Raw genomic sequence first — 27,821 nt, forward strand, 5'->3', positions numbered from 1 at the left:
TTCTCTCCTGCAGTACTACCAGGCCTTGTTTCGTGACAGCGAATGCTTTTTGCATGTTGTGTCTTTACTAAATGGTAATCTTGATGAGATGATTGGGGAGAATTTAGTCTTAAATGTCCTTCAGACTCTTACCTGTCTTCTTGCAAATAATGACAGCTCGAAGGTCATCTCTTTTGTTCTCTTTTTGTCTGATTCATTATACCCCATTCGTGTTTGACAAATAATTCTTATGATGTGGCTTTGTATATTTACTTCTCTGAGGTCATTTAGATAAGAAATGTGAAATTCAATTATTTAAATTTGAGCTTTGAGTTTAAAGTGCATTGTAAAAATATGTATTAACAACTCTTTTGCAGGTATTTTGAAGGCATGCTTGGTGAGCATTCATCCATATTTATGAATCTAATTGCAATTCATGAATTTAACCTACAAAATAAAACCTTTGTGTTAAAATATCATTTCCAGTTCAACAAACAAATTCAAGTCCCTTCAATCATTTGTGAGCTCACAGGATTTTTATTTTTTGATGGGTAGATGTTTTATGGTTTTTCATATGTAGCTAGATTTTTTAACCTTCTATGTATGTGTCACTTGCACTTTAAGCTAGGTCAAAAGGCGAAGAAAAAAGGGAGAGGATAGGACTGGATGAAGAGACTGTGAAGTGGTACCTCTCTTCGCATACTGACACCGCGCTCAAAATCCTCTTTTTCGTTCAGTAGGCTTTGTCTAGTTTGATCCACTATACGATACCAGCATCAAAAGAATTCTCAGTCCGGTTTTTTAAAGAAAGAGATATTAGACTATTTATGTTCCTTCAATCCACCAAATCCAGATATCTGACTTATGGATTTTAATTATGATAAACTGAGAGTCTCATGTAGTTCTTTCTCTAGAATCTGATACGGTACAGTATACTCAGATATTGCTCGATCAGAGATGTCTGTTTGTGTGAAAATATGCACTGTTTGGCTAGTGTGATCAAATTTGTTGACGAAGTGGAGATGAATGTTTTGGAGCTGGACTGCGCCATTGTTTTGACAGTCTGTTAGTAGTACCATATTTAGATATGAAACATATGTTTAGATATTGTTCCATCAGATATCTATTTAGTTAATGAGTTGCATGCAAGTGATTATTTATTTCTTACAAGATGTTAAGGAAGTGTGTGTTGCTTTGAGCTGGATTATACATACTGTTTCAGTTTAGCAGTCCAATCATCAGTGTTTGCTTTGCTGCTGCTTAGAAAATTGGATTAAAAGGTTAAGTAAGAGGGCCTATATGGCAAATGAGGAATTTTAACTGCATGAGAATGGTGAGATTGGACAGGAAAGAGATGCTATAACTGGCATTAGACACTTGGTTTTTGAAATTCAAATAGTCCTATGGAAGTCATGTAGGTTTTTTTCTGGACATTCAGATATTACAATTCTCTCATATTTGACTCAGGAGCTTCAGCAATTGTATGAGAGGACAACTCTAGTTATGTAGATTCATGTGATTAAGTTAATATTTCTTATATAAAAATAAAAGGGGAGAAACTTTATTCCTTAGGTAGTATGATCACAAATTACTATAAAATGTTTCTTTATCTTCATACCAAAAATCTAGTATAGTTATGCAGATTCATGTGATTAAGTTAATATTTCTTATATAAAAATAAAAGGGGAGAACTTTATTCCTTAGGTAGTATGATCACAAATTAAATTACTATAAAATGTTTCTTTACCTTCATACCAAAAATCTAGTATATGATAGTGCTTTATGTTTTTCTTTCTTTATCTTAGTACTGATGTATTGTTTCAATGTGAATTTGGGCTGTCTTCCCTGTATGTGATTTTTTTTCCTGCAATCTTCTCTCTCCTCCTCTCTTTAAATTTTTTAAATGCAATATAATCATTAAACTTTTTGATCCATTAATTTTGTAGGCTGCATTTAGAACTCTAGTTGGCAGGGGTTATCAGACTATGCAAAGTTTACTCTTGGACTTCTGTCAATGGAGTCCAAGTGATGTGCTATTAAGTGCACTTCTTGACATGCTTGTTGATGGAAAGTTTGATATAAAAGGAAACCCTCTCATAAAGGTGAACTTTACTGAAAATTGCAAAAGTTTTAGCACTGGATATATGTGGATATTTTTTTTTATTATATGAGTTGTTTTTTCTCATGTGGCTTTCCTCTTTTTGGTTCAGAATGAAGATGTGATCACTCTTTACCTGAGTGTTTTACAGAAGGTTGGTAATTCATTTCTTTGCTTTGTTTTCTGTGTTGTAATTATAAGTTATTAAAAAATTTCAACAGCATTTCTCTTCCCCTGCCATTTATATGAAATTTTCAATCTATATCATCACTTGCTACTTTGTGGCTGGGCAGAGCAGTGACTCTTTGCGGAACGATGGGCTCGACGTGTTTCTACAGCTGCTCAGGGATTCAATTTCCAACCGAGCTTCATGCGTTAGAGCTGGAATGCTTAATTTTCTTCTTGATTGGTTTGCTGAAGAAGAAGATGATAGTGTCATTTTGAAAATTGCACAATTGATTCAGGTTATCGGCGGGCATAGCATATCTGGGAAGGATATTCGAAAATTTTTTGCTCTCCTTCGAAGTGAGAAAGTTGGTAGTCAGCAGCAGTACTGCTCGCTATTGTTGACCACTCTATTGTCAATGTTAAATGAGAAAGGACCCACAGCCTTTTTTTATTTGAATGGGAATGATTCTGTAAGTCTTTGCAATTTCTTACATACTTTATGAACGATATACTGTAGCCTAAATGCTGATTTTGTGCAGTAATTCTGCATTACTTTATTGCTCATGTTGAAGTGCGAACACAAGGAATGTGGTTTCTTTCTTCATGTGGAATTTTTGTTTGTTCTGTTCTTAGTTTTTGAGATGAGAATGGTTGGCAATCTGGATAATGATCCTGTAGATATTTTTCTTTTGCTATAAATTGAGCTTGGATTTGGAGATGTGCAGCAGTGTTAAGCTTGGAGAGTTTTACCTCTGTACTTGCTTAATGCTTAGTTGTGTGCTGGAACAGAACAAACACTGCAGACCTTAAGGGGTTTTGTGCTTTAAAGGCCCAATATGCGCATACTTGTTGACAGACTTCCTCATTATTGCGTCTTTCCTACTCAAGCTATATATTGTCAACACTTCTTGTAAGCATAAATATCGGAGTAGGACTATCAACTTTGGTGAATCTTCAAACACTTCCATAGGTTACCTATTTATATGCATTTATTAGTATCATCCTGCTGACTTTTCCTGTTGTATGCACAATCTGCACTTACAATCGGATATACATTTGCTTGTGTTAGTGCTTTCTTCTTGATATAGGTCTTGAAAAACAAAGGTGAGACTGGTAATTATATCTTATATTGTTTTGCTAGTTGTCATGTTAGGATTATGTTAATAGCATTTTTTTAATGTTTATCTTTTTTGGCTATATAGAGGCAATGCATCTACCTTATGAATGCTTATTTGTTGGCTTCCAATCTTAGCATTTTCCTAATGTTCTAGGTTTTTGTTTTATGTATTTTACTTTTTTTCAACATTGAGTAGTAAACAGTTAGAGATTAATATAAAAGCTATTAATGGGCCTTTAACTATCAACTTAAGCTTTTAGTTCAATTGGTTCCATGACATGGTATCAGAGCCTCTTAGACCAAGTGATCAAGGGTTCAAATCTTGGCAACCCCATTTGTTGATTTAATGATAGAGAATATGCTAAAAAGCATAAAGGGTAATATGGGAATGGAGGGAAATGCGATTTGAGGCATAGTGAGAGTTAGTTATAGGAGAGAGGGTGTTCTAGTTAGTATATATAGATGTGTAGAGGGAGGAGGGGATTATGAAGAATTATATTAGTAACACCCTTCGAGTGTTTGGCTCTGTTCTCTTGAGCAGAGAGGGAAGTTCATCTTCATATGGGAGTTTGAGATCATTCTCGGCTCATTTTATCTTTTCTTTCCTGTCAATTTCAGCTAAGTATCAATACAATTCTCTAGTTCTCTATTTGTTCTCTATTTCTGTTTCTATCATTTAATTTCAATTCAACACATATGGGCCTGTGTTGTACACGCTTCAAGCCCAGTGGGCATTTGCGTGCGGGTGTGTCAGATATTAATATGAATTTGCGCCTTTAACTATCAACTTAAGCTTTTAGTTCAATTGGTTCCATGACATAAACTAAATAAACTTCACATTATTTTTGGTATTAATTTTTAGCAATGGTGAATTTCCGATTTTCCATTTTGCTATGTGGTAGAAAAGTTCACTAATCTCTTCTGTTCTGTTTCAGTTAACATTTAACATTCATGATTAAATCAATTTGTGACATGACAATGGATTATCTGTGGTTTATATGTGTGTTTGTGTATATATATATAAATGTTCAGAATGCTAACATGTCATTCTATTTTGTAGGGGATTGCAATTAAAACACCTATCCAGTGGCCTCTGAACAAAGGTTTTTCCTTTTCATGTTGGCTTAGGGTGGAAAACTTCCCAAGAAATGGAACAATGGGCCTTTTCAGTTTCCTGACTGAAAATGGAAAAGGATGCTTGGCAGTTCTTGGAAAGGATAGGCTTGTTTATGAGGTAAATTTTTCTTGGGAAAATGAGGATTACTTTTAAATTCAGACTGAATACCTTTTCATACTTGTGCTAGTTTCATCAGATTCCTTTGGCAAGGACCATTTTCATTTGTCAATGTAATGCTATAGTTCTCGTTTCTTTGGCAGTCAATCTATCTGAGGCGGCAGAGTGTTCAACTGCATATTAACTTAGTCAGAAGGAAGTGGCATTTTCTATGTGTAACTCATAGCATTGGAAGGGCATTTTCGGGGGGTAGCATGTTGAGATGTTATGTTGATGGTCATCTTGTATCATCTGAAAGATGCAGGTTATATTCTAGATCAATTATGTCTTTGTGTGGATAAAATAATAAGGATAAATACAAGTTATTAAGTGAACAGAATCCTTAAAAATGGATGTTCTCTTCCTGACTTGCGTTTTTTATGTTCCAGATATGCAAAAGTTAATGAGTTGATGACTAACTGTCGAATTGGAATGAAAATCAATGTGCCTCATAGTGAAGAAGATGCTTCTTTGGATCCTGTCCAAGATACTTTCTCTTTCCATGGTCAGATTGGTCCTGTTTATTTATTTTGTGATGCAATATCATCTGACCAGGTCCAGGGCATCTATTCCTTAGGACCAAGCTACATGTACTCTTTTCTTGATAATGAATTTGCACCAGTATATGATAGTCCACTTCCCAGTGTTATTCTTGATGCTAAAGATGGCCTAGCATCAAAAATTATCTTTGGGCTAAATGCACAGGTTTCCATTTTCTTCATGAGGCTCATTTTATGCTTCTTAATATTTAGCAAAAATCTAAATTGTCAGATTCTTTTTCAGGCAAGTGATGGAAAGACTTTGTTTAATGTTTCACAAGTCTCTGATCATGCATTGGATAAGAAGGCATTTGAAGCAACTGTAATGGTTGGTACTCAGTTATGTTCACGACGCTTGCTGCAGCAGATAATCTATTGTGTTGGGGGTGTATCTGTCTTCTTCCCTCTCATTGTGCAATCTGATAGATGTGAAAATGATGGAGTTGGATCCTTTGAACAAGCATTACTCACACCCATTGCAAGAGAGCGCCTGACAGCTGAGGTCATTGAGCTTATATCTTCCGTGTTAGATGAGAATGTGGCAAACCAACAACAAATGAATCTACTTTCTGGATTTTCAGTATTGGGATTTTTGTTGCAATCAGTTCCACCACAGCAACTTAATTTGGAAACCCTTTCAGCCTTGAAACATCTGTTTAATGTTGCTGCAAATGGTGGTATGAATCCCACCTCAAAACATCTATTTAGAGTGCATTATGCGTAGAGCAGTTATTTAATCCGTTTGAGACAGAATGCAATCATCTTGATGTGTTTTTGCATTTTTCTAATTTGTTTTTTGGCTTAAGCATGTCTTGTCTGCTTCAGGTTTAGCAGAGCTTCTTGTTAAAGATGCTATAGCTAGCATTTTTCTTAATCCTTTTATCTGGGTCTACACAACATACAAGGTGCAGCGTGAACTCTACATGTTTCTCATACAGCAATTTGATAATGATCCAAGGTTGCTATCAAGTTTGTGTCGGCTTCCATGTGTTATTGATGTAATCCGCCAATTTTATTGGGATTATTCAAAATCTCGATTTGCTATTGGAAGCAAGCCTCTTGTTCATCCCATTACCAAACAAGTTATTGGAGAGAGACCTCACAAAGAAGAAATACACAAAATTCGTCTTCTTTTATTGAGCCTTGGTGAAATGAGCCTTAGGTACAGTTGCATGCTGGCAATTTGTCATTTGTGGGATTTGTTATTTTTATCATTTTTTCTTCAATGTAGATCCACAAACTCACATAATCTATTTCCTCTCCAATTTTATTTGAGGGGGAGTAAGTGATGTGTGTTTAGGCTCTTCAATCAAAAGTCCTTTAAATTGGGGGCGGATCTATTCCTGGTCTCAACATGTAGGAACTTATACACTATATGTTATAATGTTGAATTCTGGTATGTGCAGGCAGAGTATTTCAGCCACAGATATCAAAGCTCTAGTAGCCTTCTTTGAGACAAGCCAGGATATGACATGTATTGAGGATGTCCTGCATATGGTCATCCGTGCTCTTTCTCAAAAACCACTGCTAATTGCTTTTGCTGAACAAGTCAATTTGATTGGTGGTTGCCATATTTTTGTGAATCTTCTTCAGAGGTATGCCTTACTTTGAAAATGCAGCACAAGCATAAGAACGTAGAAACAGGGTTAGTTAATTCTATGTATAGTGGTATGGTTGAAAGCCAACTAATAGTGGTTTGTGCAATTTTTTAAAAGTGGACTAAAAGATTGAGGGTGATTTCGTGATGAATTGTAGCATGGGAATAATTCATTAAGAATGCTGTTTCTGGATTCTACTTATAACTTCCTACTTGTTTCGTGCAGGGACCATGAGCCCATCAGATTGCTTAGCTTGCAGTTCCTTGGGAGGCTCTTGGTAGGGTTACCATCTGAGAAAAAGGGGCCACGATTTTTCAGTCTTCCTGTTGGACGATCAAGGTCTCTTTCAGAAAGGCAGAAAAAGATTAGCTCAAGGATGCAGCCCATATTTTCAGCGATCTCTGATAGGCTGTTCAGGTTTCCTCTGACAGATTATTTGTGTGCCAGCTTGTTTGATGTTCTTCTAGGTGGTGCTAGTCCCAAACAGGTAATATTATTAACATTATGTAAATAGGTGTGGTTTCATTTCATTTCATTGTTTTTTTTTATAATTATTATTATTATCATAATGATCTGAGTGCGCAAAGATTGGATCTCTGTTAGCATATTTTTTAATAGAATTTCTTCAAAATTGATATATGCAGGTTTTACAGAAACATAGCTCAGTAGAAAAGCCAAAAAACAAAGGAAACGGCTCTCAATTTTTCTTGCCGCAGATTTTGGTTATCATTTTCAGATTCCTGTCTAGCAGTGATGATGCATCTATGAGAACAAAAATAATTAAAGATTTGCTTGATCTATTAGATTCAAATTCTTCAAATATTGAGGCTTTAATGGTACGCCGCTCTGAATAGTAAATATGCCTTTTTACCGAATTAATTTCTAATTATTGAATACTGGAATAGGAGTATGGATGGAATGCCTGGTTAACTGCTTCTTTAAAGCTTGGTGCATTGAAGGAATACAAAATTGAGTCTCATATCCATACTGAAACTCAGTTACTGGAGCAGAATTTGGCAAGGAGTCTATTTTGTGTTGTTCTTTGTCATTATATTCATTCTGTCAAAGGTGGCTGGCAACACTTGGAGGAAACAGTGAATGCCATACTCCTGAATTGCGAGCATGTATGTTGCAGTCCTAACCAAATTTCTATATATCTGGTGCAGAGTTTACTCCTGCTATCTCTACTGACCAACCTAAGGGTGTTTTTCTCTTTAATTCTTCTTTATAGGGGGGTATCTCATATCGGTACTTGCTTCGTGATATATATGAAGATCTGATTCAGAGGCTGGTGGATTTTTCTAATGAGGAAAATATATTTGCTGCACAACCATGTCGGGATAACACATTGTATCTTCTGCTGCTAGTTGATGAGATGCTTGTCTCTGAAATGGACCACAAGATTCTGGTATGCTTTGTCCTGGATCTCGAATAAACATGCTAATCTCCTTTCTCTTCACTCTGTCCTCTCACATCCTCTTGATCTGCAAAATTATCATGTTATAGTTGAAGGTTTCAAAGGTGCCTGGTAAAGTCCAAGTAATAGCTATATGGGTAGTCTTGTCCCATGTCATTCTTCTTCTATAATTATTATGAAGTGATGCTCTGGGATTTTCAGCATCTTTTATCCTTTTACATTGTTGATTTCTCCTTGCAATATCCCTTAGTTAGCTTTTATTAAAAATTTCTTGGTGTCCACAAAGGAGTTGGTATAAGATTCAACATGAGGATTTTTACTCTTTTGGTGAGATACTCGAGCGTAGTTCACCAACGATTAGTATTTTGCTCGCATTTATAGGACCAGATCGTTGTTACACTTAGATTAAAGATGGACTAACTTTTTTCTTTTAGCTTATTCTTCCATTTACATGTTAAATATTTGTGAGTTTAATCGTCTTGAAATTCATCATGTGCTAATCTTCTTGTGCAATATCAAGGAAACATAGAGCATATATAGATACTAGGATGTGACTGTTGATTGTGCACATGTATTTTCATTATGCAATATACAAATCAAGATAACTATTTACAAAGGGCAGAATCAACATATCTGCACTAGCATGCTTATTTCAAGCCTTAGAGGGTCCTAGGCGACTACCTGAAGAATGTCTAAAGAGACTTGATTTTGTCAATGCTGGCCTTTGGATGGTGAGTAATTTACATTGAAATTTCTCCCCTATGTATATAAATGTGTGTGCTCCAACCTATAGCTTCATTTATCAAAAGCCTTCCTATAACATTTCTCCATGCTTCCCTATAGATAGATAGTTTGGTACTTTTTCCCTATGTATCTGTGAGTATACTCCAACTCTCTGCACCCCCATGTTCCGATATATTACCTATAGTCATTCATAACTTTGAGCAGCAACGTAAGCAAGTTCTCATTATTATAGTAGTCTAGCCATTGTGCAAAAGCTGATATGCCATTTAAAATATTATTTCTCGAAAATTACAATGTGAAAAACTCACAAATACCTCACCTTTTCCACCCCCTGTCAAAGTGCAGCCATTGTGCAAAAGCTAGTCACCTGCCATTCTTAAAATACCATTGTTCTGGAGTTACATTGTTCACTCAAGAAAGAGACTGTGTAAGAATTAGGGGGAAATAATTGTGATCTATTCTAAGGAGGTTGTGCCTTGGATGAAGAGATTCTCAACCACGGCCCAACATGGAAGAGCCGATTCAATAATTCTAAAATGAACCTTGAGTTTGGTTCAGAACAATCATCTTTCTAAACTTTTCACTTCCTTATACTATTATTATAATTAATTCTTTTGTTAAAATCTTCATTTTAAGCTCAAGGAAGAAACAAATATCATGAGAGACCAATTTCAAAGGAAAGATCAGTGAAGCCCTTCGTTGATATCATACTTCCTCAAAAGTAAAGGTCATCCCCATTAAAACCACTCATTTTGATTTCCATCCTTGTCCTGATTTCTATGAGAAGATAATGATATCAAGGATTTACTAGTTTTCCTGTTATTGAGCTTGTCATCCCTAGAGATTCCTCCCTGTTCCTTTTGTTTTGGTCCATAGGCTGCTCAAACAAGCCATTGACATAAAAATCTTATCCCTTGCCAGAAACACGTGTTAAATTTTTTGTCCCTAACTCTATCTCGGAGGATTGTCTCACATATATAAATAGTTGTTTGTCTCACTAACTAGCCAATGTCGAATACTTGACACTGCTCAAGTTGAATATCTAGAGCATGAAGTTTTTAGGAACGAATATCTGTGGGTCATCCAATATCGATATTAGACTTTTTGGCTTTGCTACCATATTAAGAAACTTGAGCCAAATCTGCCCCAAGTGGCACCGAAAAAGAGGATCATCTCACATATATGACTGGCTTTATGACTCACTAGCTAGTCACTATGGGATACTTAAAGAACATGAAAGAGAAAAATCACAAGAAGAAAGTGTATAACCATCCTACTGTAAGGTTTTGATGTAGAAATCATGCTAAATTTTTTGGAGCTTTACATTTTTATGGCCTTCTAGAGTATTTGGATAGGGAGAATGAATGCATTTCCAAAGCCAAAGGTTCTCTAATTTTGTTGTCAGTTTGGATGGAGAAGTGGATAGAGATGTTGCTCATAGGATTAAATCCGGTTGGTCGAAGTGGAAGAATGCTACGGGTTTCCTTTGTGACCCTTGAAGGGAAAATTCTACCGCACGGCAATTAGACCTGCATTGTTATATGGTACGGAGTGTTAGGCAGTGAAACACTATCACATTCATAAGATGTCGGTGATGGAGATGCGTATGTTGAGATGGTTGTGTGGTCATACGAGAAAGGATCGGGTGAGTAATGAAATAATTAGGACAAAAGTAGGGGTTACATCTATTGATAATAAAATGAGGGAAAACCGACTAAGGTGGTTTGGCCATGTAAGACGAAGAGCGCTTGATGCGCCGGTTAGGAGGACTGAAGAGTGGCAAAGGGATGCAATGGTGAGGGGTAGGGAAGACCTAAGCAAACTTGGAAGAGGGTGATTGAGAGTAATATGAGTTTATTGGGGATTGAGGGAGAGAATTTATGTCGTTGACACAACTTGATTTCACGGTTTCGTATGACGGTTCATGTTAGCCGACCCCGAATCATTTCGGGACTAAGGCTTTGTTGTTCTTGTTGTTGTTGTTTGGATCAAAATGCAGTTACCTGCACAGTTACAACAACAGTTGGTGCCTCTTAGTAACGAAGAGTTTTATGCTGTAGACATGTATAATAGATTATTAGTCATTGCATGGATATGTACTTGTAGCAATAAAATGACTTTGCATATCTGCTTTTGTTTTTAACTTTGTTGGAGCAATAACCTAGCTTGTCTTTTTCTTGCAGTTTCCAGCACATGCCTCTGATTCTGCTGATTCTTCAGAATTTGACACTCAGAAGGATTTTCACTCAGCATTTCGTGAGATTTTGCAAGAAGAGTTTGATAACCAAACATTTAGGTACTTCAGATATTTTGTGTTACCAAATTAAAATAAGCTGCTGACATTGTTATTTGATAATACAATATATTTATTATTGATACGGATTAAAGTAATAATAAGAAAAATTCTGAGCTTACAACTTAGAAGAAAAGGGCAATTGACTCTCTTGGCGCTATTTTTGTGTGCATTGACTTGTCCGTCTTGATATCTTCATTTGTTCTTTCATGATTACTACATTTTTTTTTTCGAGAAAATGATTTCTCTAATTTGCTCTCATGTTATCTTGTATTTTGCATGCTATGTTGCCAAACTCTTTATTTCTTAGAAGTCTATGGGGTTATAAGCATCGAATCACACATGAAGAGGACCCAATTGATGACAAATGGTGGAAATTATATGACAATTTGTGGACTATTATCAGTGAGATGAATGGTAAAGGTCCAAGCAAGATGTTACCCAAACAGTCATCAACAGTGGGACCTTCATTTGGTCAGAGAGCCCGTGGTCTAGTCGAATCTTTGAACATTCCAGCTGCAGAAATGGCTGCAGTTGTTGTATCAGGAGGCATAGGCAACGCATTGGGTGGAAAACCAACTAAAACTGTTGACAAAGCCATGCTTTTAAGAGGAGAGAGGTGCCCAAGAATTGTTTTCCGTCTTGCATTTACGTATCTTTGCATATCTTCTCTAGAGAGAGCATCAAGATGTGTGCAACAGGTCATTTCACTTTTGCCTTGTCTTCTGCCTGCTGAAGATGAGCAAAGTAAGAGCAGATTGCAGTTTTTCCTCTGGTACTATATCTTTCATCCTAACTATACTCCACACATGCATGCATGGCCTTTTTTTCTTTAATTTTCAATCAAGATTTGCTCATTCATCACAAGGTTTTGACTGTTTCTTGTTGCCTTATGCCCAGGATTTTGCTTGCTATAAGGTCCCAATATGGGGTGTTAGATGATGGTGCTCGTTTTCATGTTATTTCGCACCTGATAAGGGAGACAGTCAATTATGGGAAAACAATGCTTGCTACTGCTATTGTAGGGAGAGATGACTCTTCCGATTCATCCAGTAACTTCAAAGATACAGGATCTATTTACAATTTGATTCAGAAGGATCGCGTCCTTGCAGCGGTGTGTTTCATCTATTGTTGTTTTCTCATCTTGTTGCTGCATGTTACGTGAGAACCCTGTATTATGACAATTTCCTTTGAATTCATTGCTTTTTAATTTTATTTTGGCTGTGTTGCTTGAAACCATGAATTTATGGTAAAGCACAGAACCATAGTTTCCAAGTCTGGATTGGACCATTTGGTCCCACTAGTAAATTTGAGAAGAAGACCAGTGGCCAATATGGTTTTATCTAAAATCGAATTTAACATGTAGCAGTCAAACGTGTCTGAAGTAGCCCCAACACTTGATGAAATAGTAAATCTGATCAATGTTTTTCCATAGAGAAAGGGAAAACAAACAAATATTGGAGGGCCATATGGTTTAAACTTATGAACTCTTTTCCACTAAGTTTCATAGCCAATAGGCATAAATATTTCATGTATTTTGCTTTAAGAAAGGGAAAAAAATATTGAATGCCATAGGTTTTGAACTTGGGTCTTGTAGAGTCAATGTGGACTCTTTGCCACTAAGTTTCATAAACCAATAGGCATGAATATCTCTATGTTTTTTGCTTTAAGATACAACTAGATTTTTGCATACATTTAGCATTTGAAGATCCATTGACAGTACTTAAATTTATCTTTTATGGAAATATTTGTTATTATCATAAACCTTTTATTGGGTACGTATTTTATGTTTAAAAAACATGAAAAGTATAAAGTGATTATGTTTACTTTAAACAATTCCTATTTCGTCATAACATGACATTAATAAGCTCTCTCTTTTACTAAATAATGTGCAAATTTTTAAAATATAAAATCATCAGAAAATATCTATGTAGTGCTATTATTTCAAAATTTCAATTGCTTAACCGGATAAATTAATTACACGAAAATAATGAATTTGTTAACAATATTCTATCCATACTTATATTAAGTTGTATTATTGTTTTTTTTCCCTTTTGATGAACAAGCTATCTCAGGATCCAAATGTGCATTCCACATGCTACGACCACATTTTCTGTGTCATAACATGCTATGACAGATGGTGAAATTTCATTGGCATTTATCTTAATGAATATGTCACTTTTAGTTCTGTAAGATGCAGTGTGCAACTTTCGTGTATTTTCTCTTCAGGTCTCTGATGAATTAAAATATTTGAAGATATCAATATCTGACCGCTCTAAGCAGTTGCTGGAGCTTCGTGCTAGGATGGAGGAGAATATATCTGCAGAATCTGCTAATAAGAAAGGATTTGAAGATGAGATACATAATAGCTTGATTTCGATACTCGTTTCAGATGACAGCAGACGAGCAGTGCTTCAGTTTGCTCATGAGGAAGATCAGCAAAATGTTGCTGTATGTTTGTTTCTGCACCATGGAACACATGTTTTCACTCCTTCATTGCTTCTTTTGCCACAAAATACACCGAGAATTTCTTTTTTATGCTTTGACTTGTTTTTATAGGAAAAATGGATTCACATGTTCCGTGCTTTAATTGATGAGAGGGGTCCTTGGTCAGCTAATCCTTTTCCAAATAGTGCGGTGACGCATTGGAAACTTGACAAGACAGAAGATGCTTGGCGACGTAGACCCAAGTTAAGACGGAATTATCACTTTAATGATAAGTTATGTCATCCTCCTATTGCTTCTGCCTTTGTGAATATTGTTACTGTTAATGAATACAAAGCTAGTTTTGTGGGCCATATGCCTGAGCAAATGAAGCAGTTTCTGCTGAAAGGAGTGCAAAGGATAACTGATGAGGGGACATCAGAAGCTGTGGATGATGATGCTGAAAATAGTTCGCAAAAGGCATCTACCTCTGAGGATCCTTCCGAAAATCAGTACTTGGACACAGCTAAAGGAAGCAATGATCAGAAGGATGTTTTGCAAGACAGAGCAGACTCTTCTTCCTCTTCACAAGAGACTGAAACTCATGAAGTATGCTAAACTAAGCTTGAGAGCCAATCATATAGTATTGTCATATTGCTAATTTTTCGGTTCCTTTCAGGTTCTTATGTCAGTTCCATGTGTACTTGTGACACCAAAGAGAAAGTTGGCTGGAAAATTGGCAGTCATGAAAAATTTCTTGCACTTTTTTGGAGAGTTTTTGGTTGAAGGTACTGGGGGATTATCTGTTTTCAAGAACTTTGATGTGTCTACAAATTCTGATGTTACCAAGCTTGAACAGAGACCGAGATCTCTTAATTGGCCCATGCATGTTGATTTTAGTCCCCTGAAGGGGGTCTCGAATGATAATGTAGAGACACTATGTGACAATGCACATCAAAGACAATTAAAACAAGTAAAGCGGCATAGAAGATGGAATGTTGGCAAGGTGAATAAATTCTAGTAAATTTCATTTGATTTATGTTTTATATCTTTCACTTGGGACTTAATTAGCCTTTTTTTCTTCTCTTAGATAAGAGCTGTCCATTGGACTCGCTATCTACTTAGATATACTGCTATAGAGATCTTCTTTAGTGATTCAGTTGCACCGGCTTTTTTAAATTTTGCATCACAGAAAGATGCAAAAGAAGTCGGGAATTTAATAGTAGCTACTAGAAATGAGTTCCTATATCCAAAAGGAAGTATCAAGGACAAGAGTGGAACCATTATGTTTGTTGATAGACGTGTAGCTCTGGAGATGGCAGAAATTGCCAGGGAAAGCTGGAGAAGAAGGGATATGACAAACTTTGAATACTTAATGATTCTCAACACACTCTCTGGAAGATCGTATAACGATTTAACACAATATCCTGTCTTTCCTTGGGTTTTGGCTGATTATTCCTCTGAGGTTCTAGATTTTAACAAGTCATCAACCTTCCGGGATCTCACTAAACCTGTCGGAGCACTTGATTTGAAACGTTTTGAGGTTTGTTTCTCCATGGTCAATTTGGGGATTGCTAATTAATGAATGTATGTTTGCCATGGTTGGCTTTTTAGCTCATTGTGGTATTTATTTTGTTCACCCTTGCAGGTGTTTGAAGACAGATACCGTAACTTTTCTGATCCTGATATACCTAGGTGACCTTGACCTTCACATACTTTTTCAGGAATATAGCGACCTCCTCTTTTTGTGATTTGTTAACTAATGTGCTACTGTACTTGCCTTGCATCACAGTTTCTACTATGGCTCTCATTACTCAAGTATGGGGATCGTGCTGTATTATCTTCTTAGATTAGAGCCTTTCACATCACTTCACCGTTACTTACAGGTACTTTGTTAAGTATATATCTTAAATATCAGTAGAATTGCAATCTTAGAGATCAAAATTAAATGGTACATGTGAATTTAGATAGAATTCGTTGAACAGGATGTAGTATGCATGGATAATTTCATTCAAACGACTCCTACCCTTTAGGAGATTAAGTATGAAATATTATTACATGGTTTAAACTGTCTTTTCAATGACTTTTAGTCCAAGATTGTAATATTCTTTACCATTTCACAAAATAAAGAAACAATTCTATGGGTTTCTCCAAGTAATTTCATTTATTCACTCCATTCTTATGCTTGCAGGTATCCATCTTCACATTCTTTTTTCACCTATAGTTATTTTATGATTATGCTGTTCTTTTACTACATAAAATTCACACCATGTGATGCAGCTTGCCTTATTATAGTTTTACAAATGTATCCTTAAGAGTCACCCTACACTTTGATTCACATGAAGATTTTAAGCGAAGTTGAAACTTCAGAATGTAAAGTCTTGGTTATTACTGTGACTATTACTTCATTTGATGTTCAGTACTTTCAAAATTTTCCCTATCAGATTTGGTTATGTTAAAAATGTTAATTTTCGTGATTAACATTTGCAATAGAATGTCAGAATGCCCTAAAATTAAATTGTACGACTGAATTTTATGTGTCAGTAATAGTATTGATCTAAATGATCGTTATTGTTGCACTCAACGTGATGCTTTCTTTATCAGGTCTCTTACAATAATAAGAAGAAAAAGTTGCATACTTCCTTTGGTATTCATGTGTTCGAATTTCAACATGCTTATATGAATCTATGTTGCTCCCTTTTGCAAATGCCTTAACAAGCCTTTATTTTTCTCCATCAGGGTGGTAAATTTGATCATGCAGATCGTCTTTTTCAAAGCATTGAAGGCACGTACAGTAACTGCCTTTCTAATACAAGTGATGTGAAGGAATTAATTCCCGAGTTCTTCTACATGCCAGAGTTTCTTGTTAACTCAAACTCTTATCACCTTGGAATCAAACAAGATGGGGAACCAATAAGCGATGTTTGTCTCCCTCCGTGGGCCAAGGTGCGTGAGCTGCCCGGTATTCAGTTGGTCCATTAGTTTTTGCTTGAAGTGGATTGGAGTTTATTGTATTCCTAGCACATAAACATGTGCCGAAAAAAATGATTATATATATATATATATATATATAAATAAACTACATGAAATATTATCTAGTATATAGGAAAACCGAACTAAAAAACAGCACCAACCAGTCTAATCAGTTGATACTTGACCACATAATATTGCAACTGATTAAAGTACAAGCAGCAGAAATAGTTGATGAAAACCACCTTGCTTTGACACTTGAAGCAGAACTTTCCTTAAATCTGCAAGCTGTTCCTTCCAACGATCCATAGTACCTACAGACGATACAGTTCCAAAGTATTTCAGAATTGTGCTCCTTACTGCATTATATTTTCTGGTCATAGTTAATTTTGCATTATTGTTTTGTATATTTTGGCACCTTAATGTTTGTAGAATGAATTGATTAGATATCAATAAATAGTTAGGAAATGTATTTTAAGTTGAAAACCAGCTAATAGACGGTCAGAACTTAAAGTTCTGGCGTAAGATTAGAAGAAGAGAATTAGAGAGAGAAGAGAGAAAAATGAGGGAAGAAACTCCCCAACAACTCCACTACTACCACTACTGCATATAACTGTCCTAGCCTTTAGGAAAAATAATAATACAGGAAATAGGAAATAACAACTATTTTGACAGAATAAAAGGACCAATTATCAATTAGTCCTTCAACTTCTTAACTCGACGTTGATATGTGACAATACTCCCTTATTTTGCACGTTCTTGTCCCCAAGAATGATAGAATTCGGGAAACTGATTGGCAATGGTACTTTCATCCTCCCAAGTAGCATCAATTGTAGAAAACCCAGAGCATAGAATTAGGAACTGCTTGATGGCCTTATCACCCACAAAGACACGTCGTGTGTCGATGACCTTTTGTGGACATATGACCCACTCTGCATCTTCCATAGGGGGCGGTGTAGTAAGTACAGGAGTAGAATCACATACTTTCTTCTTTTAAGAGTATAATGAATAACAACTGTGTTACTATTAACTTGAATCAATCGTGAATTACAGGGATCCCTATTTATAGTTAGTAAATATAAACCTAGTTGATATACACAGCACAAAACAGTCCTGGATCGTCCGAAGTAGTGGTTGCCTACATGGCAACAACTACATTACGATATCACTCCCCCTCAAGCTGAACAGGTCGGGCACAGACTGTCAGCTTGTCTTGTAAGAACTGAAACCTGCTTCGAGCCATTGGTTTAGTCAAGACGTCACCTGTTTGGTCCTTTGTAGAAATGTACCGTACTGCAAATGCTTTGGACCGAACTTTATCCTGAACAAAGTAAAAATCAATTTCAAAGTGTTTACTGTGGTTGTGAAAGACTGGATTTGCAGAAAGGTAAACTGCACTTAAATTGTCACACCATAAGATTGGGGTTTTAATGAGTAGATACCCAATTTCCTTAAGCAACAGATGAACCCAACTCAATTCCGAGGTAGCCGAGGCTAAAACCATCGGCCTCAGTGGAAGACCGAGAAACTGCCTGTTGTTTCCGTGAAGACCATGACACCAAATTAGAGCCCAAGAAAACAGCATAGCCACTGGTGGATTTCCGAACATCCCTATGCCCACCCCAATCTGCATCTGAATAGCAGTATAACTGCACTGTTGGTCCTTTGCAGAAATAAGACCATGATCAGTCATGCCTTTGAGATAGCGGAGGATGCGTTTGACAGCCCCCAATGTGTGTTAGACAAGCAATGCATGAACTGAGACACTGTTAACTGCAAATGAAATCTGTGGGCGAGTAAAAATCAAGTATTGCTGGCTTCCAACTATACTTTGGTACATTGTTGGATCATCAAAACTGTCTGTGGTGTCGGCTTGCGGCTTGTAACTGTTCTGAGGAGGGAGTCGCCGAACTGGCTATGGCTTTGCACTCGGTCATCTTTGCCTTGGCCAAAATAGACTTTACATACTTTGTTTGGTGTAGGAATAGCCCCTTTACATACCACGATGCCTCTAATCCCAAGAAATAGTGAAGGGACCCAGATCATAGTTATTAGTGGCGCGCCTATGGCGCACCAGGCGCAGGCCTTAGTGCCATGGGGCTGCCATGGCGAGGCGAAATCGCCATGGTGCGCAACTGGTGCGCCATTTTGCGCCAAGAGCATTTGCCAAAGGCGCATCAAGGCGCGCCTTGGCAGTTAGAGGCAGTTTTCTGGAATGTTTGGCAGTTAGGAGCAGTTTTTTCTGGAATGTTTGGGAGTTAGGGGCAGTTTTATTAAAAAAAAAGTTATTAAAAGAGAGAGAGATTATACATTTATTAGAAGAGAAGAGATTATACGTTAATTATTAGTAGAGGAAGAAACAAAGTACGTTTGAAGAGGAAGAGACAGAGTTATTGTATTTTATAAGAGGAAGAAGTCTAGTAGAAAGAAACACTACGGATTGAAACAACAGAGTCTAGTAGAAAGAAAATTTAGTATTCAACTTTATCTTTCTAATATGAAGTTTATTTTGCATTTCAAAATTTATTTATGCTTAGGATATCTTCATAATTTAGTATTCATTGCATTTTTATGTTAGTTTTATAGTTTATAATTTTTAATTTTGAAAGTGCGCCTTGTCTCGCTATGGCGGCGCCATCGCCATGCGCCAAGACTCCAGGACCCCTTGCGCCTTAGTGGGCCATGCGCCTTTAATAACTATGCCCCAGATTGCGAATTGCAAAATTGGTTTCTAGATAGGTAGGCAATTTTGTCAACAAGACCTTGTCGTTGCCCGTGATAAGTAAATCATCAACATAAATTAAGCAACAGAGGCGTGTGGTACCAGAGATGAAGAAATACAAAGACATATCAGTTTTGGAGCCCTAAAATCCAAGTTGGAGAAGCTTTGAAGTGAGTTTTTCATGCCACATACGGGGAGATTGTTTCATGCTATAGAGTGACTTGCGCAATTTACACACGAGATGGGGATTATTGGGATCAACAAACACAGGAGGTTGAACCATGTACACATCTTCCTTCAAATCTCTATGCAGGAACGCATTAGATACGTCCATGTGACTGACCGACCCGTTGAGAGAAATGGACAGAGAAAATTATCCAAATAGTTGTGGGTTTCACCATGGGGCTGAATGTCTGTGAATTCAATGTCGGGTGTCTGATGAAATCTTTTTGCCACCAACGGGCTTTATATTGCCCAATTGCTCCATCAGTTGTTTTTGTTTTAAACAACCATCAGTTATCAATCAAGTTAGCTCCAGGAGGAAGCGATACTAATTCCCACATACCATTAGTAATCAATGCATTGTATTCTTCTAACATTGCTTTCCGCCAACACTTTGCCTTAGTAACATGTATTTTGGTTTGGAAATGCCATCCTTTGCTCGAGTAACAATATGGTATTCAGTGGAGGATTCAATTGTGCAGTGTCGTCAGACATTGCGTCTACATGTGTATTAACTGGAGTTGCTGTAAGCACGGATGGGCTGCTAGCTGGAGCAGCAGACACAACGACGGAATCAATAGAGGCAGACAAGGGTGTGACGGGTGATGCAGCCTGGTCTGTTGAGGAGTTTTGCTGGGCAGCCGAGGCACACATGCTGTCCGACGGTGATTGTAGTGAATCATCCATTATAGTTGGGGCAGGTGTACCCGAAAAGAGAAGAGAAAAAGTCACTTGCGGAGCAATCAGAACCGGATCAGAGTCATGGACATGTTCATAAAAGTTTAAATGACGTGAGATGTAGAATTTGGAGGACACTGGATCAAAACATTGAAACCCTTTATGCAATTTGCTATACCCAATAAAACACAAGGAGTTGAACGTGGAGCTAATTTATGAGGAGCATATGGACGTAACCAGGGGTAACAAAGACAACCAAATACACGTAATTGTGAATTATAAAACAATGATTTAAACAAGACAGCATATGGAATATCAAAATCAAGAGATGAGGTAAATGATTAGTGACATATACTGCAGATATGAGGAGCATATGGACGTAACCAGGGGTAACAAAGACAACCAAATACACGTAATTGTGAATTATAAAACAATGATTTAAACAAGACAGCATATGGAATATCAAAATCAAGAGATGAGGTAAATGATTAGTGACATATACTGCAGACACAAATGACCAAAATGAGGGTGGTAAATGCGCATGATTAAGAAGAGCCAAACCGGTTTCCACAATGTGTCTATGTTTACGTTCTGCACAGCCTTTTGTTCAGGGGTGTATGGACAGGAAGATCTTTGTACAATTCCATTCTGAGACCCCCCCCCCCCCCCCCCCCCCCCCCCCCAATCAGATTGAAACATTTTAATTGGAACCCCAAAATATATTTCCACAATCATTCGAAATTTTGTAAAAACATTGAACACGTCTGACTTCTTTTTCAGCATATAAATCCATGTATATTTGGTATAATGATAAAAAAAATACCACATAGTACAAGTAGCCATCAAAGGATTGAATTCTAGCTGGTTCCCATGCATCCTAACAAATCAATTCTAATGGTTGAGTAGCAACAAAAGATGAATGAATAAAAGGCAATTTGTGAGTGTATTTTACCCAAAATGTTTTTTGTTTCCCCTCTTCTTTTTTATGCTTTATTTTCATCTATTAGCTATCCTGCATTATAGGCTATTTTTCTTTATCACAGCTGCTAGAGCTGTAATGCTCCCCGGGCGCCAAAAAGGAAAAAGGAAACACACATTATTTCTTTACAAAAATTTCCACCTTTAGAATATGAAAATAATAAGAATGAGACTATGCTTATAGGAGTTCTCTTACATCCTTATGCCATCATGGAGGGAATTCTATTGCACCTCAATGCTGGAGGCTACTTAAAAGTCATGGGCTATGTGTATGATTTTGTTGATGTTGCTTGATTGTTTTCATGCCCTCAACCTTCCACAGCCTTACAGATTTTCTATGCTATTGAGCAATGCCGTTTGATACTTGGACAAATTAGAGGATGTCGTTCATGTACATTCCATGTGAATGCATGTATTTTTTTTTTCTTTGTCCACAAATAGTTTTCTCGAATAATGGAAAGAACGAGAGACAGAATCCTTTGCTTGGTAACAAGAATGTGAAATACTCAACTCACCCATTAAAAAGTCATAATATCCTCTCATTAACTGCATCTGAAAAAGGAGCCCTTCCATTCAAACAGTATTTTAATCTCTTGAAATAAAGATTTGGGACTTCACGCTTATCTTTGCTTAAAACTAAAAAAAAACAAGAAAAGTGAAGTTTTTACTTTTTGTCATTTAAACACAGAAAGAAATTGTTCATGACATTCTCATGATTCTTTTCCTATCAAACAAAGATACAAGTCTAGTTATTATGGTCCCTGTCATCCATAATAATATACTTCTGCTATTTGCTTTTTGTCTGGGATTGCAGGGCTCAGCTGAATTATTTATAAATAAAAATAGAGAGGCACTAGAAAGTGAATATGTTAGTTCAAATCTCCACCACTGGATTGATTTGGTATTTGGTTACAAGCAGCGGGGAAAAGCAGCAGTGGAGGTATTGTCAGATTATTTTATTTTATTTCATTTTTCTTTTCTTTTGTTGCATGCTATGACTTGGTTTTAGTGCTTACAATTATTGGAAATTGGCATGAAATTACAGGCTGCAAATATATTCTATTATTTAACGTATGAAGGTGCGGTTGATCTAGATAGCATGGAAGATGAGCTGCAGAGATCAGCCATCGAGGATCAAATTGCAAATTTTGGGCAGACACCGATCCAGATCTTCCGCAAAAAACACCCAAGAAGAGGGCCACCAATTCCAATTGCCCATCCATTGTATTTTGCACCTGATTCTATTAATTTGACATCCATTGTAACTAATACAAATTATTCATCATCAGCTGTGTTATATGTTGGCGTATTAGACTCTCATATTGTTCTTGTAAACCAAGGCCTCACCTTGTCTGTCAAGTTGTGGTTGACAACTCAACTGCATTCTGGTGGCAATTTTACCTTCTCTAGCTTTCAGGTTGGTCTTATGTCTTGCTTGTAGGTTTCTAAGTTGTTTATAGATGTATAATTATATCTGTTCAGGATCCACTTTTACGGAGTGCAATTTCTCAATGGCAGGAACCATACTTTGGAGTTGGTTCTGATGTTCTTACTGCTCGGAGAATTGGCAGTCCTTTGGGTGAAAATATTGTACTTGGAGCACAATGCTTTGCAACAATGCTAACACCAAATGAGAACTTTCTGATCTCGTGTGGCAATTGGGAGAACAGCTTTCAAGTCATCTCCTTAAATGATGGAAGAATGGTGCAGACAATTCGTCAGCATAAAGATGTGGTCAGCTGCGTGGCTGGTAATATTTATTGGAAGAAATCCAATCTTCCTGCAAAAGAAATTCAATCAAGTTATTTTTCTTCCAATCTTCCTGCAGATTTTCACTGTTGATGCTTGTGTTTTGGTTGAATTGTGAAGTTTGAGTTAACGTGATGAAAACACAACACTTGCTCATAGTTTTTCTGAATGACTAGTACATACCTTGGCTAATTTTAAAAGTGAATGATGTAGACGCGGATAAGACAAAGCTATTATAGTACCCCATTGAAATTAAAACATTCTTGTGATATTATTGCATCAATGGAACTGCTGCTTTTGAATAATAGAAGATTCCTGAACCTTCGGTATAGTCTAAACAAACCCCTTGTAAAGTTTAGCTTAAAGAAGTATCACTTGGTTTATAGTACCCCTTTTGAACTAGCATTTGACTTTTTAGAGATAATGCATGTAATATAAATATATAATTCTTGTGGCTCCAACTGCTCATTTTCCATTGATGCACCTAAATATCTGATGGATGCAGAACTCAAATGATTATCTGAGCATAATTCTTCTAATATGAGAAAAACTTTGTTCGTTTCACTTGTATCCGAGACTGGTCAATGTTGGACACATCATATAAACATATAAATGTTGGATATTAAAGCTAGGCTTGTGTGTAAGTAAAAAAAATGAAAACTAGACCTCTAGGTGCCTTGGACGTGAATTTGACGTTTTTACTCAGCATAGAATAAAAGTTGGATATGCAATCCTGAAAGTCTTGAGCCATTGTTATGTTGTACATTTATCTGCTGTTCAATCTGATTCTTGTTGCTTTATCTGCACACAATGTTTTAATTTAGAAAGTTACTTTCTTGGTAGCGCCTTATTTACCTTGTATTATCTGTTGAATCAATTAATAATGTGCAGTGACAGATGATGGTAGTATCCTTGCGACTGGAAGTTATGACACTACAGTAATGGTGTGGGAAGTTCTCCGTGCCCGTGGCTTGGAAAAGAGAGTTCGAAGCACACAAACAGAACCATCCCGTAAAGAACATGTCCTTGCTGAAAGTCCTTTTCACATTCTATGCGGCCATGATGATATAATCACATGCTTATATGTCAGCGTGGAGCTCGATATAGTCATCAGTGGTTCAAAAGATGGAACTTCTGTTTTCCATACCTTGAGAGAGGGAAGGTACATAAGATCTATATGCCATCCTTCTGGGAGTGCATTGTCCAAGCTTCTTGCCTCTCGCCATGGGCGGATAGTATTTTATTCTGATGATGATCTCAGTATGCACCTGTATTCTATTAATGGAAAACATCTTGCAACTTCTGAATCTAATGGGCGCCTCAACTGTATTGATCTCAGTAGATGTGGCGAGTTTCTGGTTTGTGCAGCTGACCAAGGGCAGATAGTTGTACGCTCTATGAACACACTTGATGTTGTGAAGAAGTATAATGGTATTGGAAAGGTTATTACTTCTCTGAAAGTAACCCCAGAAGAATGCTTCTTAGCCGGGACCAAAGACGGAAGTCTTCTTGTATACTCCATAGAAAATCAACAACTTCGACGGACTGGGGCTCCTCGAACTGTGAAATCTAAAGCTTCTGTAACAGGATAGATCTAAATTGAAGGACCAGAGTTATGTAGTTGACAGCTGCTGTTTGCTGGTGTCTCTCTGGTAAGTCTTTCAGTGAGCTTTAGCTCCCTTTGTGCATATTGTTGTGCGCTCAGCTTAAGCAGCAATTTGCCTTTGCTCCCGTATCTATTGTGTCCTTTTAGTCTTTCTAACTGACATTAGTAGACCTCTAGACATTAGGTATCAAAAAGTTTTATGAGATATAGTTTATTTCCTTGGAACCTTTGCAAACTTCCTATTCTTTTCTGAACTTCTTCGTTTTGGAAACATTTAGAGTACCAGCCTCATCAAAATTTCTGGTGCACACAAGATTCACTTATAAATAACGAGTTTTAATATTTTAAAATGGAGGTGTAGTTGTAATACTAAAGATGGATATTTAAAGAAAAAAGATAACTTTGATCTGACATCAGACGTCTCTCTTCAGGACAGTTAAAACTGTCAGATTTGTTTGAACTTTTCGTTTGATTATACTCGTTTTAAGGTTTTTTCTGAGAGTTTGAGGTTCGACATTGAAATAGTTGTATAATTATTAGGGTAAACTCCCCTGAACCATTACTAACATTATAGCCCCTAAACCTCATTTTGTGAGATTAAAGTCCTTTGAACTTTACGTTATTGCTAACATTGAAGTCTAAATCAAAGAAAACGATGACCTGTAAATGAAATCCTTGAACTTAGCATTATACTAATGGTGTCAGGAAATGGAGTTTGGGCGGCCCGGTGCAATACGTGTCCCCGCTAAGCGAGGGTCTGGGGAGGGGTCCCACCACAAGGGTGTATTGGGGCAAGCCTTCCCCTACTAATTTTTTGGCAAGAGGCCGCTCCTAAGACTCAAACCCGTGACCTCTCAGTCACACGACAACAACGTTTACCGTTGCGCCAAGGCTCTCCATAATTTAGTAGCACAATAGTTAAAAGGCCATGGATGTATCTCACCACCTATAATTATCATGTAAGGTATTATATATTGCGTTAGCATAACACAATTTTAGCTACATTAGTCTGCAATTAATTTTCCTCAAGAGTGTTATATGTAGTAGATATTTGTTTGTCTGATGCTCACCGATTTGTAGTATGTGACATGCAGAATGAGAATGTCCATTGATGATTGGTCTGAGACAGAAAGACTCCATTCCAATAAAGGAATCTGGCTTTGGAAAGAAGGTATTAACTTGAGTACTACTTAGTTCCATCAGCACTAACAAACAAAGTCATATGCACTGACATTGTAGCACAGGTTCTTTCCATAACAGCAGGAGATATGAACAAATATTGGGTTATACATGCTTATTTTGTTCCTTTTTAAGGGGAGGAGTGTTTTGCACATACATAAATGTATGTAAATTGTATTCTTGTAGCATTAGAATAGAAATCCAGTGTATTATCAACAAAACAGTCTCATTTTTTATAGACATTGTATAGGCCAGCCGTTATTTAATGGCAATGTGGAAATGTGATATTCATAAAGAAAATTGTGGACAACGTAGCTGGTTCTTATAGGAACTGGCAAACTCATTTATATATGCTACGTTACTGCCTCCATGACTTTGATTTTAAATAGTTAAATAAATTAGGGGATGTGCAATGGCTACAGATATGAAGGACTGAAAATTTTAAGATTATTAACAAAAATGTTTGTTTTTTTAATCTACAACCAGTAGCAGATCATCACTAATTAGTAAATGTGAGAATCACAAAATTAGCAATTTCTTTTCATAATGTTATCTCCTTCCATTTCAGCCACTTTCTTTCTCCACGCTAAATATTTTGTTAATTTCTGGTTTTGTGCATATTATACTATACTAGTCCATTCTTTTATTTTTAAAAGCATACCATACTGTCCTTAAATTTTTGTTAACAGGATTACAAAACATTATTTATTCTATTCAATTTTCTATGTGAAGTTAATTCTGCTGAGCATATAATTTTCTAACTTATTAATCTTTGCCTAATTGAGTAATTGGATTTTCACTCTTCCCTCATTTATTCAAGACTAGTTGACCTGTGCATACTACAATTTAACTAATTTTATGATTGGTTTAAAATATCGTGATACAATTTAACTAATTTTATTTTTGGTTTAAAACTAGTGAACAAGTTTTGACAATACTTTCTTTACTTGGTCTAGCCAGCCTATAAGATTGAATTACCATGAATTTGGAACCACCTTATTCTACACTAGATTACAAAAGGCTTTTGTTAATATGGAAAAACCCCATAAACGTTACATGGGAAAGAATATTTATTCATATAAAAAAACAAACCAGAACATGAATAAATTACTCTGAATTGGACAAAGAAAACATTATACCAAAAAAACAAATGCAAAGAGAATCAAACCCTGAAATCCCTCTTCTTCATCTTCTCCTAGGTTTCCCATTGAATTCATTTCTTGGTATCTCAACTCAAACCCAAGCCTGATCATTTAATACTGGAAACAGTATCAAAACCTTTCCTAACGAGAGTCCCGAGTTCCAACCAGTGAGTCAGGAATACTGCTCAGGCAGCATCATCATCTTCTGAGTCTTTGCTCCAACCCAATTGCTAATCTCTTCACTTCTCTTGTCAAAGCAGCCTCACTCCCTAACCCAACATATACATACATACGCCTTGGCTTCCTTTTTCTTTATCTGTCTAGGCATAATCATAAATAACCCAATCTGAAGGAAAAGAGTTGATGGAGGAGGTTGAAACAAATCAAAAGCCTTCTTTAGTAGCTGTTGGGATGGTAATCCGGAGAGGAAATGGAAGATGAACGCCCTCATCTGTTGCTCGGACGTTTCCTTGATCTCTGGTCAATTGATAATATCAAATGAGAAATTATACATTATCTCATTCGGGGGTGGCCATACGCTTCTGAAGAAGCCAAATTATACACTTCTCAGTCCTACTAGTCAAGTGGTTGGTGATGTCCAATCCCTTGCTTGATTCATAGATTCTAAGCATGATGTATAACGTATCCAACTAAACATGTGCTTGGCACCTTGTTACAGGTCCGTTAAGCAAGCAATCAAAGTACACTACAAGCTAACTTGGCTCCATAATGAACTTGGTCTATGAGTTCAACCTAGAGTGTTACATGAGAACCACCTATGCCTATTCTAGCCATGTGGTGTTCTCATAGCGGATCAATCTAGAGTTTACTGTTTTATAAACCCTAATGCCCTAATTTGACATCCAATATCTGTAACCGGTGAAATACCATTACAATCAAGAAAAATACTAGTCTTTAGTTAGTT

At 36.7% G+C, this 27,821-nt stretch overlaps 1 protein-coding gene across 4 annotated transcripts in view; it reads left to right on the top strand.

Annotated features, from left to right (window-relative positions):
* LOC136234821 (BEACH domain-containing protein B) overlaps positions 1 to 26,122 on the top strand; it is a 48,607-nt gene extending 22,485 nt beyond the window's left edge. For 2 of the 4 annotated variants that reach the window (XM_066024304.1, XM_066024308.1), the window contains 29 exons: positions 14 to 163; positions 1,926 to 2,081; positions 2,190 to 2,231; positions 2,371 to 2,715; positions 4,423 to 4,596; positions 4,740 to 4,900; positions 5,025 to 5,340; positions 5,419 to 5,851; positions 6,000 to 6,336; positions 6,581 to 6,769; positions 6,998 to 7,259; positions 7,417 to 7,608; positions 7,678 to 7,896; positions 8,004 to 8,180; positions 11,117 to 11,229; positions 11,537 to 12,001; positions 12,127 to 12,340; positions 13,456 to 13,677; positions 13,786 to 14,259; positions 14,330 to 14,656; positions 14,741 to 15,193; positions 15,299 to 15,345; positions 15,443 to 15,536; positions 16,390 to 16,596; positions 22,035 to 22,160; positions 22,266 to 22,637; positions 22,739 to 22,970; positions 23,861 to 24,621; positions 25,670 to 26,122. In XM_066024304.1, the coding sequence (XP_065880376.1) occupies positions 14 to 163; positions 1,926 to 2,081; positions 2,190 to 2,231; positions 2,371 to 2,715; positions 4,423 to 4,596; positions 4,740 to 4,900; positions 5,025 to 5,340; positions 5,419 to 5,851; positions 6,000 to 6,336; positions 6,581 to 6,769; positions 6,998 to 7,259; positions 7,417 to 7,608; positions 7,678 to 7,896; positions 8,004 to 8,180; positions 11,117 to 11,229; positions 11,537 to 12,001; positions 12,127 to 12,340; positions 13,456 to 13,677; positions 13,786 to 14,259; positions 14,330 to 14,656; positions 14,741 to 15,193; positions 15,299 to 15,345; positions 15,443 to 15,536; positions 16,390 to 16,596; positions 22,035 to 22,160; positions 22,266 to 22,637; positions 22,739 to 22,970; positions 23,861 to 24,561 (7,200 nt within the window). In that variant the 3' untranslated portion in view covers positions 24,562 to 24,621; positions 25,670 to 26,122. The remainder of the gene's footprint in view (positions 1 to 13; positions 164 to 1,925; positions 2,082 to 2,189; positions 2,232 to 2,370; positions 2,716 to 4,422; positions 4,597 to 4,739; positions 4,901 to 5,024; positions 5,341 to 5,418; positions 5,852 to 5,999; positions 6,337 to 6,580; positions 6,770 to 6,997; positions 7,260 to 7,416; positions 7,609 to 7,677; positions 7,897 to 8,003; positions 8,181 to 11,116; positions 11,230 to 11,536; positions 12,002 to 12,126; positions 12,341 to 13,455; positions 13,678 to 13,785; positions 14,260 to 14,329; positions 14,657 to 14,740; positions 15,194 to 15,298; positions 15,346 to 15,442; positions 15,537 to 16,389; positions 16,597 to 22,034; positions 22,161 to 22,265; positions 22,638 to 22,738; positions 22,971 to 23,860; positions 24,622 to 25,669) is intronic. The other 2 variants (XM_066024305.1, XM_066024307.1) reach the window with 2 other exon arrangements.
* Positions 26,123 to 27,821: the final 1,699 nt, after the last annotated feature.

This window comes from Euphorbia lathyris, chromosome 7 (assembly GCF_963576675.1).
Source record: "Euphorbia lathyris chromosome 7, ddEupLath1.1, whole genome shotgun sequence".
NCBI lineage: Eukaryota > Viridiplantae > Streptophyta > Magnoliopsida > Malpighiales > Euphorbiaceae > Euphorbia > Euphorbia lathyris.